This window comes from Bombus huntii, chromosome 4 (assembly GCF_024542735.1).
Source record: "Bombus huntii isolate Logan2020A chromosome 4, iyBomHunt1.1, whole genome shotgun sequence".
Taxonomy (NCBI): Eukaryota; Metazoa; Arthropoda; class Insecta; order Hymenoptera; family Apidae; genus Bombus; species Bombus huntii.
Window position 1 is genome coordinate 12,586,446 of NC_066241.1, and position 20,504 is coordinate 12,606,949.

Consider the following 20,504-nt stretch of genomic DNA (forward strand, 5'->3'; position numbering starts at 1 on the left):
TCGGTTATTCGGCCTCCGTGCGACGTTCTCTCTCGTGGCTCATAAAAAATGCAGCCCCGCGATCGCACATGCATTCCTCATCAAAGCAGGCGCCGGCGGAAAGGGCTGGGAAAAACCGTGGAAGTTGCAAGGGAAAACCAAAATATTCTGCATTGATGTTTCTCCTTTCCCGTCGTTTCATCGCTTTCGTTTTGCACTTTAGTCACGTAGCACGCACGCACGCGTGTGCTTGACGCCTACGTGTCCAATAATACGACCCCGAGAAATAAACGAAAACGCCACCACTTATACTGATCGATCTTCCGACAGTCTTCTTTTTCTAGCACAAATCCACCAATAGTTCTGCTATTTTATTTCTGCTACTTGTCTTTTGTTAGTTTTTGTGTATGCATGTGTGTGTGTGTTTTCTTCTTTTTTTAATAAAATGGGAACGCAAGCATTCATACTTTTTCTTTCTCTAATGTAATTCTATGAACACTTTTGCTATTTTATTATCATTATTCGTGTTTCGTTCGTTTTTACTTGTTTCTTCTGTTTTGGTATCTAATAATCTATTCTTTTTTGATTCTTGGAGACGATGATATTTTATGGCGTAAATAAAATATTTATGTCCTTTGGTGTCATTTGATACTTTGACTGTGTTCTTCTTAGAAGACTACGATGTTTCAGCTGTTTTATTTTTATTATTTGTGATTAGTTAACTTCCACTTGCATTTTTACATTTATTACCTTTTCATGTATTTGTTGATTAATTTCATTCCGATAATTAAAGACGATTCACCGGGTCAATTTCAATTGCCTGGATACCGCAGCTATTTCCAGTAGGCTGTTTTTATCATTTTCTAACATGGAGACACTAGAATCATCGAAAAAGACACTAATTAAAAATATGCTGAGTTTCCATTGAAATTTGTTCTCCAAGTAACTGAACAAAGCTAATACTAGGTTTATTATTAGTAGGTTAGCTTTATTGTTTTAGCTATTCCTAACAAGCGTTAACTCTTTGTTATTGATATTTTTGATCGTTTTTAAACATAGAGCAAGTAATATCATTCCAACCATTAATCTTCAATGTTGTGAAGCTGCATTAAAATTTGCAGCTAGTTCAACGACACGAAGATCGGGTTAAATTTAAATGTAGAAAAGTTAATTTCATTCAGAAAGGTAAACGTCGAAAAAGAATTCCATGTACAATAGTTTCCAGAATAATCCGAAGCTTCTACCTGCGATGCTTCGAATTCTCGAATGTTCGTAATTCAGAGCAATATACGCATATGTACATACTAGCGTGACGAGTATCTCTTACTTTCGCAACGGGTCACGAGTCTACGGCGGAATATCGACGCGCTGTAAATTGGTTCATGTTCCTGACGCGCCGATAACGTACGAGTGCTCGCATATTTCGCTCGATGTCATTGTAACCCGAGCTATCGTGTCCAATGGTGAGAAAAAAACCATCGACATATAACTGCGTCATACATTTAGGATCCCTCGACACCCTTTGAATTACGACGACGACGACGAAGATGCGACGCCGAATCGACGCTCCAACCTTTCCAACACCAACTCCAACCTTTTTATTCTTTTTTTCTCCTCTTTCACCTTTTTTTGTCTCTTCCTCGTTCGTCTCTATATCGTAGCTTTTTACGACTCGTTCGTGAACGATGGAGTAGTTTCGTGCTATGTCTCACCGTGAAAACTAAATAAAGATGAGATGACCGATTCGAGATGTCTGTTGCATTGTACTGTTTCATATTACATTCCTTGTTTAACTTTCGTTCGGATTAATTCAAATGACTCTAAACCCATTTATTGGAGCACCTATTATTTTGTTGACTCGATGTATGTTGATTTCATGAGCAACAAAATATACGTATTTATTTATTTATTTATTTACTCAAGTTTTAATAATAATAGATATATATATACACGAATGTTAACCAACATATTAAATACATAGACATATGAAAAGGACTGTCAGCCCAGAAACTAATAATGATAGGGCTACCAGTTAAGGCAACAAGTGTGCCAAAGATCTTGTCAATTATATATTAGTTTAAATTCTGAAATTTGTAATTCATCCTCATACGTTCTTTGACTCTGTTGAAAAAAGACAAACACGAGCTGAGATCGCTTTTGTGATAATCTTCTAAGTACTTGAGTGTCATAAATTTAGGATTTGAGTTACACTGTTCTAAATATTCGTAGACAGTAATAATAATTATCACAAATTAATGCGTTACATTTATTTTATATTTACATATAAAAGACATATTTTTAGAGAGAGAGAGAGAGAGAGAGAAAGAACAATATTCCTTTATCCAAGCAACAGTAGATTTATTGTAATATGTACGTCGCTAAAATAACAGAAATTCATTAGTTTATATAACATAGGCGTCTTGTTAATGCATGATACATTTCAGAGCACGAATGAGTTCATCATTAGTGGTCTGTTCATGCACAGTGCGATTCCACTTGCGTGGCATGCAACGCCTCGTGATTTCTCTTTCACCATATCGCAGCTTATACCATCACGTGCCTGGCCATATAAAAACTAATACTACTTTTCTACTCTACCGGCCATAAATATTAAAAAATTTCTTTCTTTTATTGATTTCTTCCCTTTATTTCCACTTGTAATATTTTTTTCTAATTAAGCCTACAATAAAATATGTAACTTTTCAATTTCTTTCAAAGATATCGTTAATGCAATATGTAATTTTTAAAAATCCAGTAGAATTCCATGAATTTGAACTTCTCGAGGGACACACGGTGTATATAATCGGAGTTATCCCAATTATCCCCAATTATCTCCAATATCTACTATTTTTCGTTCACACAATAGGAGCTCGGGTTCGCCTAAACGAATTCAACCAACAAAAGTTCAATCGATCAGACATGAACTAAAATTTCCTTTGGAAAAATGGAGTTCTACTGTACGTAATTGTAAAGACATGTCGCATCCTCGCGAGGAAAGCGATACAATTCAAAAAACGCGATTTTCGAATTATCCTTTTGAAAATATTGCAGAGACATTCCTCGAGCAATTATGTAAATTTTATTCATTTATCTTCACAATTTGGCCGGTAGAGAGCAGTTATGTCGCTCTTCCTGATTTACATATGTGGCACTGTGCTGTGTCCTGCAAATGCATCTTATTATTTGTTGTGTCCTGACTGCAAGGGTGGTCTCTCAGTTAAGAAATAAAAATGGAAAAAGGAACAACGCCTGAGGCTGTTTTACGAGCGTTATTCTTGCCGATCATAAATTTGATTCAATTAAAAACAGTTTCTCCCGTTTTCTGAAAAATATACTTTCTCGAGTTGAGTCGCTTTCCTCGCGAGGGTACAATATGCGTTACGCTTTTAACTAATATACCTGTCTTAGATTCGAATTTCCAACTTAGCAATTTATATTATAAAATTATAACGAATTGCAAAGAATGAATTATTTAATAGAAAACGTCGCAAGTTATTAAAAACGATAGTTCATTGTCATTTAAAATATAAAATTTTCGTATTTTCGTTAGAATCGACTTGGATCCGCAAATACGTACTGAAATTGATCCAATAATAGTTTTAATCCTCGCTTCTCCTAGTTACGATATGAAAAAGTTTTCTCTCATTTCACGCGATGAGTTCGTTCGTTCACCCCGGAACTAATCGGAAAAATTTGAAAACACTGTATTCGCGACGAATACGCTGATTGGAACGAAACTGGTCGTTGCGTTATTTTTTCCCTTTTTTTTTTTCCTCCATTCTTCTTTTTTCCCATTCAAATTCGCCGCGTAACCATTCCGAATTGGCTGCTAAAAACAGGAAAATTGGACGGACCCCTTCACGCGGCCATTTTCCACACGTGTCGAGCAATTACCCCCGGTGTTTTCGATCGCTCTTGCGGTGCGAACGATTATTGCCCCGTGGTAATTGCAGAATCCAATAACAAACGTCCTTGAAGTCCACCTCGAACCTTTGTGATTTAACAGCGACATAACAGCTGCAATTATGAGTTATTGACCCTCTTGGAAACTTATCGTTCGACCCTGATCTCTCACTAACATTAAGAGTATCGATCGCCAGGCCGTAACTGATTTGTGAATGGCAGTGAATGTGTATTTTTAAACGATATTTCTGATATATATTTTATTGTTAACATTTTGATATTTTACAGTACTTTTATATTTTATTAATCAGAATAATTCTTGAATATTTATAGTATCCTTGACATTAGTGAAACATCAACATATTATATTTTTATTGTTAATTTTACTTTTTAACACACTTTATTTCATATTTTATAATACTTCATCTTCTTTTTCAATTTATATTTTAAATCTCCAATTTGAAGATACCATCGGTCCCACCTTACTGCAGACACTTTCTATCCTGGATATTTAATACTTAGCATGGTCCAATACCTTTTGTAAGCAACAATACGTCATCAAAATACAGCGTAAGAATGAGCATAACTCCTAATCGAACGAATTAATCGACTAAATTAATCCTAGTAATATAAATTCTAAATTAGACATGCAAATCACATCTCGATACAATATGAGATATTTATATCGCAGATGTTTATAAACTATAGATGAGGAAGTAAAACTAATTTACTATTTACTAACGCACATCTTTGTACTTACATGTGTATATATTTGCACTTCTTATAAATGCATAAATATAATATAATATATATAATATATAATAATATATAACGTAATAAATATTCTAATAACAAGAGAAGCGTCGTATAATAATAAAACCGAGCGAAAAAGGTAAGACACTTTGACAGGTATTGATACTAGAAGGAGTATAAATGAAAAATATAGTGCTATATGAAAATTGGTGGAAACGTGACCGAAAAAGCAGAAAGGTCACAGAAAGAGGGGATGCGAAGGATCGAAAGGGACCAGAGGGAGGACATTGTAGATTGGATGGTGACAAGATGCGGTAAAATTGCAACTGTCGGATCTCACGTTCCACAGCTTCACGTGCCACGTACAGGCACGCTATTCTGGCAGATTTTGCGAGCTTACGAATGAGCTTTCGCACCGATCGATCGACGGATTGCCGGAACGGAAACGGTGGGTTCCCTTTGACACGCGACTTTCACGATTGATGGAACGGTGCCGTTTAATGTTATGTCGTTTTGCCCGCGCTTTATTGCCATCTCGTGCGTTCGCCATTGTGCAAAAAACGCTGCGTTAAAAAACCAAACGAATAGCCCACGTTTCGTTTGGAGGAAAACAAATTGGTTTGGTGAAAAAGATTGATTGTAGGAAGTAGTAGAGGCTTTATGGGGTGAAACGATGTTAGAAAAAATGATGTAGGAAATTGTTTTGGCTTTGAACTGGTTTATTCCTGAATTATTTAACAACCATTATTACAATATAATATTTTTACGTAATTCTTCTTGTCGTATGTTGTATGTCATATAATAATGTATTCGTTTGTCGTATAAGAAAACAGAAAAATGACATGTAAAAAGATAAAAAAAGTTAGAGGCACGTACAGTAGACAAAATAAATTGTCATATGGTAAATAAAAAAAATTAAACACGTATGTTTTCTAAATAATGATTAAAACAATAAAATAATTGAAAATCTTCGTATGTACCTCGTAAAAATGTTATTTTCATAATAAAATCAAATCTCTCCTTCAATTACATTCAGAAAAACATAAATTTCAATAAACGAGTTAAAAATCAAAAGATCCATGTTTTTATTTTTAAATAGTTTCTGGAATCTCTGACGCAACATCTAAATAATTTCCGTGCTGTGTAATATCTTTCCTTTGCTCGTAAAAAATCCAGAAAAATTCAATTCTCCAATTTCCATAACCAATAACACCGTTGCTGCAAAAAGAAGTAGAAGAACAAGTATGGAGGAAGGAGGAAAATAAAAGAAAAGAAAGGAAATAGCTACCAGTGAAGAAATGCAATTCAAGTAGAAGCAGCTAATCGAAATTCGAAGAATCAACGCGGACGTGTGTAAATCGTGCTTGGGACAAGTGCACGCGGCAAAACTCGAACGGTGAGCCGATTATTCGACGTGGTCGCCGAAATTGGTCTGCGCGATGGCCACCAGTGGGGGGTGGATTATTGATCAGATTATTTGGAAGACGTGGCCAGCTGTTCGGTTCGCAGACCGAATCGGATACACGAATTATTCACGTATCGGATGGATCGACCAACGCGTTACTTCGTTATCGCTGGATGAGGGAACCCGTGAAATTCTATGATTTTGTTTCGTTTTAAGGTTGCACGACTTTTTATTTTTACAGACCAGATTATAACTTTGCAATGAGATAATAATGTGTGGCCGTTGTATTGGAAATTAAGCTATTAAAAACCAATCTTTAGTTGGTGCAATATTTCATTTGCAATTTATGGTAATTTTTAATCAATTTAGTAGACGTTATCGTGTTGCGGTTTTTTGACGTTGCGGAAGATTGTCCGAAGAGTTTCTTTCGTTTTATGAGGAAATAATAGACGCACAACGTTTTTTGTTTTATACTATTTTGTCGAACATTTTGTCCTGTTGAGATAAATACCGCGACATTTCACAGACTTGGTTTCATATTTGTATGAAGATGCACTGTTGTAAAAAACACGTTTGCGAAAGAAAGACACTTTTCGGACAATCTAATAGCTGTGAAAGTGAATTGCAAGAATTTGTTTGACTGTTATTTCGTTGACACTATTTCTTCTCTTATCTAGGTTCTATATTATTATGGCATTTGACGAAATTGTTTAAGAAAGTTTATAACATTGTGACAAATTATTTCTTCTCCAAGTCAGAGGTATTTGTCTGTCGTATCTGATTTATGTATTTACGCTTCTGTAAGGAGTCTGTTGCTTTAATATGCTCATCTTGCTCAACTTCGCAGATTCTATTTTTCCAATTCTCCCATGAGGAAAGTGGAACTAATTTTATAATCCTAAGTATCGTAGTTCAAATAACTACATCACATAACTTTGATTATACTCCAAATCTGATTATATTTACTTTAATTTGAATCGAAATCCATTTATAATTTCTTTGATATACATCGTCTGAAAAGAAGATCTACGTATGTTTGAAAAATTGCAATCTCAGAAACTTCCCTTGCCATTTAAGGAATAAATCTTTCGTTCAAACGAAACTCGCAATCGAATTTCAACACACGTTCAGCTATTTCTAACGCGCGATCCCAAAAATCTCCATGTCTCTCAATCAACATTTAATATCGTAGAATGTCTGTAGAAAACATCTCGAGGAATAATGTACGATGTAGAATCCTGAAATCGACGTAGCAAACAGAAGAAATCTTTCTTATCTTGCGTTCGTTCCGATTATTGCTTCACAATACGTTTCCACTTGAAAATCTCAAAAGGAAAACGTAATAATCATACTGTTGCTGATTTTCTGAATTTAATTTAATTTTATGGTTATGTAGGAGGATTTTAACATGACATAATTGTAAGAAATGAACAGTGGCTACAAAAAGTACTTGCGCACACCCTTATTTTTCAATGAAATCAAATTTTACATTTCATTTTCATAATTTCGAATTTTATAACCGTATAAAAGTACTGCTAACCGATTTGAAAGTTCATATTGTTTCATCTAATTATATATATAAGTGCTATAATAAATAGTGCGTAATACACAGGATGTCCGGTAACCGGATGGGGTACAATCGGATGGGGGGTGATGTTACGTGAAAAAATAAGTCAAAAATATAGAATAAATTTTTTTCGTACAACGCTTCCTTCTCGAGAAAATCGAATTTAAAAATTTGGCGAGTATACTCCAGACTTGGTTAATTCCGGACTAAACAGGACTAGATATAATCGATAAGAAGCTAAACTCCGTGTCAAAATATCATTTTTGTTATGAGAAAAATAAATTTAATTAAAAAGAAATCAATAAATAATAAATGTAAAAAATAGTCAGTCCTTAACTAGACATATTCAAATTTTATTTTCTTGAATATTTAAAATAATATCCTGCTGATTATTTACCCATACCTTGTGGGTACTATTGAGATATGTATAATTTTATGTGCTAGACTAGATTGGCTGCGTAGTAGTGATACATGTATGTGAATATCAGTGTGTAGAAGTATGTGTGTGCGCGGCGTCTCGAAAACAAAGGAATGTAAACTGTTCAATCGGTGAACAGTCTGGTATGGAAGATGGTCAGACTCGCGCAAGTGTGTATCGATGAATATCTTAGAAATCTTCCATCAAATAAATATATACCTATTCTAATACAAATTCTAAGTGTAAATTTAGTCTTCCTATACCATTATTTCGGTTATTAAGATCCAAAATTCTCAACAGGTACTTAGTTAAGTTGAAGTATACTCGACAAACGATATCATACTATTGTATTATAATATTTTTAAAATTTTTAGGAAGATAGAAAACAACACTTTCAAAATTTCGATCCCAATTCAAAAATAGAAAATTTGACTTGTCGCGTCCATTTCCTGTAACCTTTACGTGGAAATCGGTTTTTATTAAGGCTCGAAGTGACGATTAATTTGTCGTGCAATAATAGATCCGACCGGAAGTAGAGGAACGCCTGGAGATGAAGAAGTACGGTTCTTTCAAATGGAGGAGAGTTTTCCTTAGACTTTTATCATAAATTTAATGAAAGCCCGACCCCCTCTTGCTTTTTATTTACCCGAATGCCTCCATTCTTCGGATGAAATCGCGCATCGATGAATATCGAAGAGATTGAATTGAATTAATAAAAAGGATATAGAGTGTATCTGTCGCTTGAATCAGCGATCGCTATCGAAACGAAATCGATCCAACCGATCAGCCAACCGACGCACATTCGAGTTATTAATTAAACGAGGATCACGGTACGGGCTTTAATGAACTTACGATTTCCATTGGATCTCGTTCTTGGATATATTCCTTCGTATTCGTTCGACGAGCTGACTGAAGATAAATTCTTTTATTATTTGAGCTGATTGAATTTTGGTTTAGCCTGTGTGATGGATTGTACGATTGTAATCGATGGCAGAAAAAGATATACAAGAATAAAGGAGATTTTATTACGTAGAGAGAAGTGTCCAGAAGTTTACAGAAAGTGGTACTGATATTCATGCTATACATTGAATAATGGGACAACACCTCACGACCCGTGCTTTCCAAATTACCTTAAAAATAAAAGTTCTGAGGGTTTCATAAATCATTTTGCTACTAATGGGTTTAGACTTTTGTTTGCAGTGGATGGAAATTGTTTTATATTTGTAATATTATAGAAAATGTAAAAATTATATTATAAATATTATGCGATATAAATGTAATATTGTATTTATTATATTTATTATTATATTTTATCTTAATATTTGTTTGAGAATATATATATTTATTTGTTTGTTTTTTGTATGATAAACGGGGGCAATTATATAGAAATAGAGAACATCCGTAGGTTTTGTAAGATATAGTTGAAGATTATATAATATAATATAATAATTTTATTTTATATAGTTATTAAAAATTAATATTTAAATAGACTATAATTAAATTAACTTGAATCCCTTCAAACAATAATACATTTACCCCTATACCTAACACTTTGAAAACGTTAACGCGCTAAAAGAGCTCTAAAACACGGTGTGGAATACTAATCGTATCCTCTCAGAAACGCAAAGGCGCAAACACAATCGCGGGTACGAATCAGGCTTGGGGATCCTGGGTTAAATAAGATCAGAAATGGATCTTCCTTGTCGGACAACGCGGCTCGCGAGATTATGCATGTGCGAAACTACGGCTGCGTGATGGAGATAGATGAGAGGAGTTCGCAGTAGCAGATGTTCCGTACGCCACCACCCTCCCAGATTATAATAATGATCAATCTTCGTGCCTGTGTTGCCGCACACGTATTTCCCGGTCACGTGATAAATCACGGGACTAAATTAACCAGTAAAAAAAGAAAGACCGCACACGATGAAATTGTTTTGTCAACTACAGTTTTCTGTCAGAAGTTATTTGGATTTCACCCCTTTAGGAATTATTAATAGCTTCAAACTTGTTGTAGTTTAGGAATTTGTTTCTCTTTCTATTTTTTTTTTTTTTTTTTATCGAGTTGGTAGAATTTTTTCGATATTGGAGAAATATGTAAATATTCTTTTGTAGGTTACTACGGTATGATTTTAGAACTATGTTAGTATAGGAATTTGTTTAGTGTCGAATGTTTGTATACTTTTATTTTCGAATATGTTTTTTTTTTTAGAAAAAGTTGCATGCAGTTTTAGAAAGCAGAAATACATGAAAGCGTTTTTTTTAGAAGTGGTTGTATTACTATTTTAATGTCATAATAGTTTTAAACAAATTTTTATTGACGAACATTGCTTGTTAAGTAAGTTTTATTTTGAGAAGACATTTCTAGAATTCCTGCGAATATCATTTATAGATAGATTATCAAAATTTGACAATGTCAAAACAATATAAAATTCAAAATTAATCGTAACAATGTTGCACAATCAAATCGCTAGGATACTTACAAAAATTTCATAGCATCATGTTTCCCACATTTTATTTTTTCTTAAAAAAATCTTATTTCCTACCTTGTTTCATCTCTAGAATAAATCGTAAAGTTCTATTCTGTTCGTGTTAGTAGAATATTGAAATTAAGTTTTTGTCGTGTTCGGTTGTTCAACTGTGTCGGATGTATAGCCGTGGCTGATCGTGTACGGGAGCAAGCTACTTGTCCGACATTACACTGGCTTGTTTCACTTGTCGGCCAGTGTTCAAGCCTCATCACTTGTCTGGCTACATGTAGGTCTATGCTACTAGCTGTAGAGCAAACGTTAGGCGAAATACACAGGACAAATTTTATTATCCATTGATTAATGAAGACCACAATGTAATTATTGAAAGTATATTCAAATTATGTAACATTTTATGAATGTCATCGTATGTATATTAGTAGGCAGATTAGTGAAATAGTTGTGTGTGTATAATAGGACAGTGGAACAATTGGCAAGAGAACTAAGTTGCGATAAAAGCCAAAGAATTCTTATATCACAGGTTAACTGTCTATTAATTATAAGCTGTAGCCGCTAGATTTTACGTGTATGGTTTAAGACTAACTCACATTTGTGATACTTGATTGTATCCAAGAATTACAATGTACGCATTATACAGACAAATAATAAGATATATATATAGAAATAAATATATGTATATAGAGAGGGAATATGCGTGTAAGTGTATATATCTCTCAATTTTAAAAATTTCAAAAAGCACCACTGCATGTATATAAGAGTTTAAAATAACAGTGAAATATTTGGAAAGTCTTGGCAAACATTGAGAAAATTTACAATACGTTGGAAAATACAAAAAGTTGCTGCTTCTTGTTTATACGTCGTTATTAATATGATGATATTATGGATTCGTGAAATTTTCAGATTAAAAAAGTATGGACGTATTAATTCCATTATGGAAAGTTAAATACAGCAGAAAAATATTATTTACATTTGCCGATGAAAAGCAGTTTTTCAAAAGTAAAACGTTTCATAAAATTTCTATAAATCCAACCCTATATAACATAAAATTTCCATGTTGAAACATTACTATTTCGTCGTTGAAAATTTGAAATGGAAGAAAAATATTTGATTTGTCAATGTGACAGAAGTGTAAAATTTCAAATATTCAACGACATAAAATGTTAACATTTTTGATGTATACATCCAGTAAATAAAATCTGATTATTTATTGTTCACACAAAAGATTGATAATAAAGCATTTATACTGAATGAACATTTCTATCAATCTTCCTTCGTATAACGTTAAATTTCCATGTCAAAAAGACGTCACAACGTAATAACACATTTCATTGTCGGAGATATCGGGATAGAACTTCGAAACTTTTAAAAATTCGAAAACCTTTGCCAACGTGATAACAGCGTGAAATCTATGATACTTTTTAATAATAAACTACTATCTTTTATCTAAAAAATTAATCCTCCCAACAAATAATATTTCGCGGAATTTATGTAGTTCCTACATACATAAAATTTCCATAGCAAGACCGCTTTCAAAAATCCTATTTGATTATCGAGAACTCTGAATGAATGCAAAGAATTGATAAAATCTTCATTGTTATAACGACAATATAAAATTTATAACACGTAATCCTATGAAAACTAATTAAATTACTATCTTTTATCTGTTCTTGAAAAAAATAAAAAACGTAGTCTTTCATAAAATTTCTGTAAATCTTCCACATAACATAATCTCTAAACACCCATATTTCACCATCAAAAACTTAAAATTTCAACAAAAATCCCCAAATGATCATAGTACGACTCATAAAATTGTATATAAAAATCATGATTGACAAATAAAAGATCTGACAAACTTTCTATAAATTCTCCTCTATATGATAAAACCTATGAATACTTATCTTGTTATCAAAATCTTCGAATTTCAACAAAAATATTTCAAAACCCGTCGTCATGGCGAATCTACAGTGGCAAATGGAAAAAAGTTAAAAATTGATATACTATGAATTTTGCACTAAAAACGAAAAAATTAAAATAACTTCCGCACCAAAAATGTTTTACCATATTGATAACAATCATCTGTTCTGTACCATATACAATATCATATTTATTCATCGCTCTTATTTAACATATGAAATTATAGTATTTCTATACTTCTTGTTGCATCACGAATGCTTAACGTGCTCAATGTGAAAGTAGATGTACGACTGTAAGAAATGAAACTGAATGTAGATGTATGATAATATGTAAGTACAACTTACCATCGAAAGTTTGAGTAATCTAAGTGTCTCTAGAGTCTTAAAATCGCAATCTCCATCCTCTTCAAGAAAAATAGAATGCGCCAAATCCCTTTTGGCAGAGTTGACTGAGCGCCGTCCAACGAAGAATTAACATCGTTAACATTGAGCTAATTTTGTCCAACGAAGAGTCAACTTCTTTCACATTGCTAACGCCCAGGAAAACACCGCCCTCGGGAAGTTGGTGCGGGACAGAGGTCAGTTGAGTTAGGGAAAGCGTAATTCCAAGGTAGCGTGCGTAAGCTTCGACACTCTGAGAGTTTACGTGAAATGCTTTTGAGGTTCCAAACGAAACTTTGACTATCCCATTAATTCTCCAAATTAAAGTTCTGACTATAAAGAAAATTACGTGTTCTGTAGCAGCAATACGTATAGAAACATAAACTCAGAAATAACAGCAAAGTCGCATCCGGATCGTACACCCTGTTTAAACTAATTGCTAACGCCGTAACATTTCTTATTTTATAAACTTTCTTTTGTCCGCCGCTGTATATCGTGTGGCAAAAATATACAAATGTTATTATAATTCGAGTACAGAATTTCACAGATGGCATTGAAAACTTATCTACGGTGGAATATACGCCGGTTTGTAAGCAGCCAGGGATTTTTGCCATTCTCGTTCAAGCACCGTCGGCTTTATGCGTTCGTGAAACTAATTGTACCGAAGGCGATGCATGTGTTGTTAACAACAGCCAATGGCGGTAACAGTGTACACCAGCTATAGATTTCATGCTTCAAATCCTACATGGCTGAACAAAGCTCGACATACCGACGTCTACGTTAATTTATATGGCTGCCAGTACAATAACTCGATCAATTTATTCATTACAGCGAATGCATTATCGCTGATTTATTGGCCCATGCCTGTTTTAAATGCGCGCCAATCGAAAGGCGATTTCGATTCTCCTAGACACTGTTGATGTACGTTTCCGGTGAAATAATAATCCGACATCGATGATAGTTATTGATACAGAGTTATTTATTTTCAGAGTTTATGCACTGTTTAAGAATCGATTGAATTACGTGGATATTTTTACGAATATTTCATTACACTCCTGTGATTGTCAGATTAAAGTTTGAAGATTTATGTGTAATGCTAATTATCGTATAGGATGATTCGGAAGTTATTATAAAACTACGAATCACTATACTGTAGTTTTATATATTTTAACTATTACACAGTTGATTAAAGAAACGGAATCTCTGCAGAGATTTGTTTCACTCGCTAAGCGTTATAAGTAGCATAATTACGCCTGTAAAACATAAAGATTCCCAGCCTCGTTATTATATTATAAAAATTATAAAAATAGTTGTTCGTAACGTTGCAGAGAGATTTATTTCTTCACTTCAAGTTCTGGTTTCTTTGGATTTTTTATTCCTCCAAGAAACTTCAATTATTATTATTATAATACCATTTTCGTTGATTAAAATTCGTTTAGTCGTTATTGCACGAAGCTTTCATTCTCTAAAACAATTCTTCGCCATAATTATAACGTTTATTGTTCATATCGCTTGTTTCAATTTTCCATTCGTTAAGATTTCGAATATACATATGAACTTCTCTGAAGTTTTGATCTAATTCGTTCAACATTTTTTTAATGAGATGTAGGTCATAGCATTACGGGACGTCACATTCTTTTTATAAATGCGAAATTTTATTCACTTAATCGTTTCCCTGAAAACTTGTTGCAATTATCTCTCCATACATAAAATCAGGCTCTATTTTATAAACAACATTATACGATTGTTCATTTTATATCTGAAATTAAGTTCCCACGTACACGTTACTCTTTAAACGTGCCATCATACTCTCACGCAGAGAAACTAGCTCGTAAAAAGAAGAGCGCAACAGGAAGGAAGGAAATAGAACAGAAAGAAATTCTATTATTTGAATTCTACGGCGAGCAGAGGTTCGTTTAATCGGTGTGATTTCGCGCGTATTTCGAGCGAATTGAGGGTGGGAGTTTGAGGTGGTCGAGGAATCGGTTTCGATCGATGGAAGGAAGAACGAAAGACGATCGATCCTCGTTAACGGGCGTCGCACGAGCGGAAATAATTCATCGGATGAATTATTTCAGTCGGCCCTCGGTCCGTGTCACGGCTTAAAATACGTTTTGACGCTCGGCGTCTCAGCGCCCCGACGCCAAATGAAATTTGCATCTCTCGTTAGATTCTGTTAACCTACGACGCTCCCCATAGCCGGGAAATTGAAATTCCATTTCAAACACGAGCTTTCCCTGGATCCTGGCAACCCGTGTTGCGCAAAGTACTTTTGTGTTACGATTACCTTTTTACATTTTAAAATGTCATATCGACCGGTGGTTGTTCGTGTCTCAATCGTGTTTTTATCGGTACAAAAAATATTGCAGAATATATAGCAAGAAAAATATTTTGGATCTGCTTCTTGAAGAAGTGGAGCGGAGCGTTCAAAACGAAGATAAAAAATGCATATAACGTGCAGTTCTCCTGAAACTTGATATGAAGGGATCCGACGTCAGTAAAAGTCTGTTTGTCAAGTCTTTGTTGGTAGTTTTCTTCCTCGCTGGCTCAGTTGAAATATCTTCGATATTTATTTCTTTTTCTAACCATACAAGGTGGAGGTTAAGTAAGTAGCCCCAATGCCGGGAATAATCTTGCCATTTTTTGCAACTGTCATATAGAAATCATTTATCCTCCTTCCCATTTCGTACTGACGTTTAGTAAAGAACAGAGGTTTTGTGTAACTTTTAAGATTTTCTTCAAATAAGCTTTGTCAGAAATCCATTCTTCAGTCAAGTCGTCATTACTAATGGATTTAACTAAAATGGTAAAGAACGTCCGGTGTAATAGTCTGTAGCAGAAAAAAATGATATAGCAATGTATAATAATACGGTACCTTCTTGATGCAAAACAATCAAAATTACAGGATGGTTTAAATCATTTTTTTTTCTTCAAATTATTCTTTAAAGGAAGAATGACATTTTTAGAGCGGAAATTAATATTAGTATCTTTGCTCAATTTTTATATGTTTAAGATATAACAAACACTATATTTGACAAGAATGTATAATATAATGAATGAGTGAGCAAATTTTCAAGTAATTAGATTTTGTTGTATAAACGATTTTATTAACCCTGTACCGATTTTTAAAAAAATTATTATTCTAATTTATATTACTTATAGACTGATGGTAATATCAGAGAGTAATAAAATCAGAATCGAACAATGATTTCTGTCCATTACATGCCACGACATACTAAGGAAACCACCATTGAAACTCGAAAAACCACAAATCCAGTGATGGATAAGAGAAAGTTTAAAATTAATACACCATGAATTTTGTATTAAAAATGACAAAATTAAAGTCACTTTTATACTAAAAAATGTTTTCCATTCTGATAATGGTCATCTATACTGTGGTATATACAATATCGCAATCATTCACTGTTCTTTATACAAAATTTATTCACTTTATACACAACGTGTGAAATTATGGTGTCTTTTTAAATCTCTTAATATTATACGAAGAAAAAAGTTGGTGAAGATTGAAGGATTAAGGATTAAACTAATATTTAAATTGCGTTTCTGGGAAGAAATTGAGAGGTACAGATACAAGATTCGACAATTTTATATTCGAAAACGCAGAAATTTATTACTACGATAGGCTTTGAATAAATTAGATTATTAACGAATTTTGAATAAATTAAAATATTGGAATTTTACTTCAATTTTGTAGTGGATAGCTTTAGGTTAAACGGGCATTAACTAAAATTTTGTTGCAGCAAATGAAGTTCAGATAAGTGGAGTTCTACAATACTATAGGTCGTTTAATTTCTGAAGCTAACTATATATTATATTGAGTATGTAAATTAACATTACTTCATATTAAATATACTATACTATACGTATAGAAACATTCTTCACTATCTTAACGTCTAGAGTTACATTTCATAAATGTCAGGTGTTTTTTTAAACACCTTGTAGAAACAGACATATATCAAAGAATTTCAAGTTTTGTATGCCAAAGGAAATCTTATTTCTTCCCTTCCTTCCTTCCTTTCTTCCTTTTCTTATAATAATTCTTATACAATAATAATAACTATTATCAAATATATATAATATTATACATCTTGTCCGAAAAGCTTGTCGATAAAAAGCTTATACTACGTGCTAATGACATCAAGTAAGTAAAAAAATCGTTCAAAAATCGTTTGGATTGTTCCTTTTCATAAGCCTCGTTATACAGTTATACAATCGCACACAGTCTCAAATATATTCATTACTGTATCTAGAACGGCAGGAATATTCGAAAAAGATACAAATTTCTGAGCGCCTATAACTCTTCAACAAACCATTCTCGGACATAATTTTACATAAACTTTTTTCATCTGCCTCATTAACACGTACTATAAGTTTTGTCCTGACTTTTCGGGACACCTGTATATGTAGAAAAAAAGTTATATACAAACGATGTACATAATCTGTATATAAAATACATATATATACATAATATTTGGTTATTATCATTCACCAATACAGAACTCGAAAAATATCAAGTCGTTGCGTTCCATAAAGAAGTTTCGCTCGTGAATGTCGCGGCTACGCGTGCGAAAATTCCTTATCTTCGTCCATTGCTGCAAACACGGTGGGAAAACGTTTTCACGGCTGCCTGCTTGCCGTGGTAAAAACGCTGCCCTTTGCGTTTTCCCGTGTTGCCTGTTGGCATTGGGTTGCCGAATCTCTGCACGATGCTGAGGATCGCGAAAACTGGACGATGCTTCATCCAGCAAATTGAACGACCAGGTTAACTCTCGTGAGATAAAAATTTCCTTTCGATCAATAACTTTTAATTCCCTATAAGAGAATAGAGATTGATACGTATCGATTAATAGCTCAGCGTTTATATCTTTTGTGTAATTGGAAATGTTATGCTATATTCGTAAATTTTGTTTGATTTATATTTTTGAATGCCTTGCAAGGAATTAAAAATCGATCAACAGTTTGATATTTGTAGAAACTTTTGTGAAACTTATGCAAATATATTAAGATATTATCAAGTAAATATATTTAAAATATTAAAAAAGCAAGTATTGTTAAACGTATGATAAAAAAAGATAATTGACAGTAAAGTAAAATAGAGCCGAAATTCTTCGATATATATTTAAAGAAATAACTCGAACTCTCACAAGCTAAGGAAGAAACGCGTGAAAACGTGGCAGTTATTGATCGCAACATCCATAACATCCATATTTAAATGCTGAAACCGAGTCTCTATTTTCGGCGAGTGAATAAAATAACCTGTCTGTGTGTAGAAACATCAGTGTTCTGTCGAAATCAATGAAAGATATCTTCTTCCAGAACTCTGTTTTAAACTGTACCTTTGCCGATCGAATCCTCTTATCTGAACGCGAGTTCCAACTGTGTAAACGAAAAATAATAATTAGTGGGTGAAGTACTATTACAGAAATTCCAGTTATATAAACTGTTTGTCTCCCGACATGTTCAGATAAGTGGAGTTCTAGCGTAAATATAGATCCAATAAGAATCTTTTATTTATCCGTGTACCACAAATGGCGCACAAGATGCGAAAGAATGCATCTAGGGTACATAGAAGCCATCGTACGGAGGCCAATGAAGGGGAAATGATTCGATCATAAATCGAGACGGCCCAGTTTCCGGGAAACGGTTTTTAATCCTTTGGATTTCGAATTAAATATTTTAGCAAGCCGATGATGCGGTCACTCGGTTCCCAGGCCGTTTAATCTCAAGCTGTCCGATAGTATAGTGTCAAATCGATATGGAATGTAGGTCGAATTCGGCTTACCAGAATTGATTTCTCCGGTTTCTGAATTATCCCTCCATAGACTGTCCATTTGTCTATCTTTGTCCGTTTGTTTTAATCCGTTGCTCTGATATGTAAATATCCATCGCCTGACATTGAGATATTAGAAGATTAATCGACTGTTCTTGTTAACCAATCGTAAAAGGAACATTGGAAACTGGAGAAGAAATTTCTATGGCTCAAGTTATCTGTAACTTCCTGAAAAAGTGATTTATTGTACACTCTGTTGTTTTCCTTTGCTGTTCCTAAAAAAAAAAAAGAAGAAAAGGGGTAATTAATTTATTCTTGGTTATTTATTATTTGCTAGCTTGCTTTGTGATACTTTCAGGTACATTTACATATATGCATGTTTATTTGTTAAATATTTTTCTCATATACGTTGTGCCCTGGTTCTTCTTTAAAAATTGCTGAATTTTGCTTCAAGGAATAATGGGATAGATTCCTTACTTTTCTCATTGAAATCTAATAACTTTTATAAAAGAAATATTAAAATATTCGTAAATAGAGTGGGATTATATTTAATTTAGGACACGATATATTAAGACAAATACAAATTCTTCTTTCACCCTTGTTCCTCATGACACCCTCAAAAAACAAAATGTGTCTTATGTATATGTATGAGTTGTATATGTATCTACATATGTCTTATGTATACGGCGGAACTTTATTTATATGAACTCCACGTATATGAACGAAATTTCAGTAGTGCCAGATTAAATAGGCTTTAGCCCTGTTCCTATTACCTGAACTATCAAGGGTCCATCTACTCATATGAACATCTAACGATAAGGCTGTAAACTGTAGGGACACGCGTTGTGTAAGAGCAAATGTTTCGTGGAATACTCTTATATAAACATGAACATTCCTATTAACTGAACGAAAGATCATAGGTGATATGGAGAAACAGATGAACTCTTTTTATATAAACCACCTGATTATATGAACTATCTTATCCCCGGCAGATTCACATAAACGTAGTTCCACTATATTTACGAATTACTTCCTTGTACTCATCCCTTAAACTGTAAAGGTGGGTATTTCATGCTCGGATTATTTCGACCGAGTTGAACTTCTCGCAAGGGAGTAGCCTTGAAGTAGAAAATCTTCCACCCTCCGTCTGACTAAAAAAAAGTTGCATAACAAAAGTTTTACGATAGCTTTAATTTAGGACGTTTGAAGGTATTATATGATTTTTCTGGACTTTTTTAACAAGTTGTTATCTACTGAAAAATGCGTCGGACGTAAAAAACCCACGTTTACGGTTCGAGGCTACCGTAAGAACGTTTACAGTCTGAGGGTTGTTTGTACGTATTTTTACTTGCACGCGAAACTGTTGCACAATCGAATTTGTCGATCGCGAAAAGCAAACGAAATATCTCTATTATTTGCGAATGTGGGAACTCCATTAACGTATCCGTCTATCTTTACTCTGTTCTTCAGCTTGCATTCTGGAACTCGTGGTTGGTCAGCAAGGTCCGGTGTTCGTTCTCGAGCCACCAAGTACTCTGGTCTTTTCCAATACCACAGGCTCACAGCTAAGCTGTTCCGCTCATGGGAGCCCAACGCCGCACGTCACCTGGATAACTAGTCCGGATCAGAGATCGGTCACCGCAGTTCCTGGACTAAGGTGAGCTAATTAACATAAGTACAAAGTACTTATAACTATATTTCAACCCTTTTATTAGGTTCGTAGGTTTTCAGTAGGTTTGGAAGTTTATACCAATTTTTGAGAGTTTCCCGTTACGATGGAAAAACTCTGTTTCGTAAAATCTATTTCGTAAAATTCGCAATTAAATACATATGCTCGCGAAAGTACGTAGAACACTTACAAACACCTTTTGTGAATTTATTACACGTATTATATGGAACATTTTGAAG

The 20,504-nt window shown here is 33.8% G+C and overlaps 1 protein-coding gene across 1 annotated transcript in view; it reads left to right on the plus strand.

Annotated features, from left to right (window-relative positions):
* The window catches only part of LOC126864953 (cell adhesion molecule Dscam2), a 308,574-nt gene that overhangs the window by 222,579 nt on the left and 65,491 nt on the right, over positions 1-20,504 (plus strand). Inside the window, exon 5 of the mRNA XM_050616895.1 lies at positions 20,067-20,253. Within this exon, the coding sequence (XP_050472852.1) occupies positions 20,067-20,253 (187 nt within the window). The remainder of the gene's footprint in view (positions 1-20,066; positions 20,254-20,504) is intronic.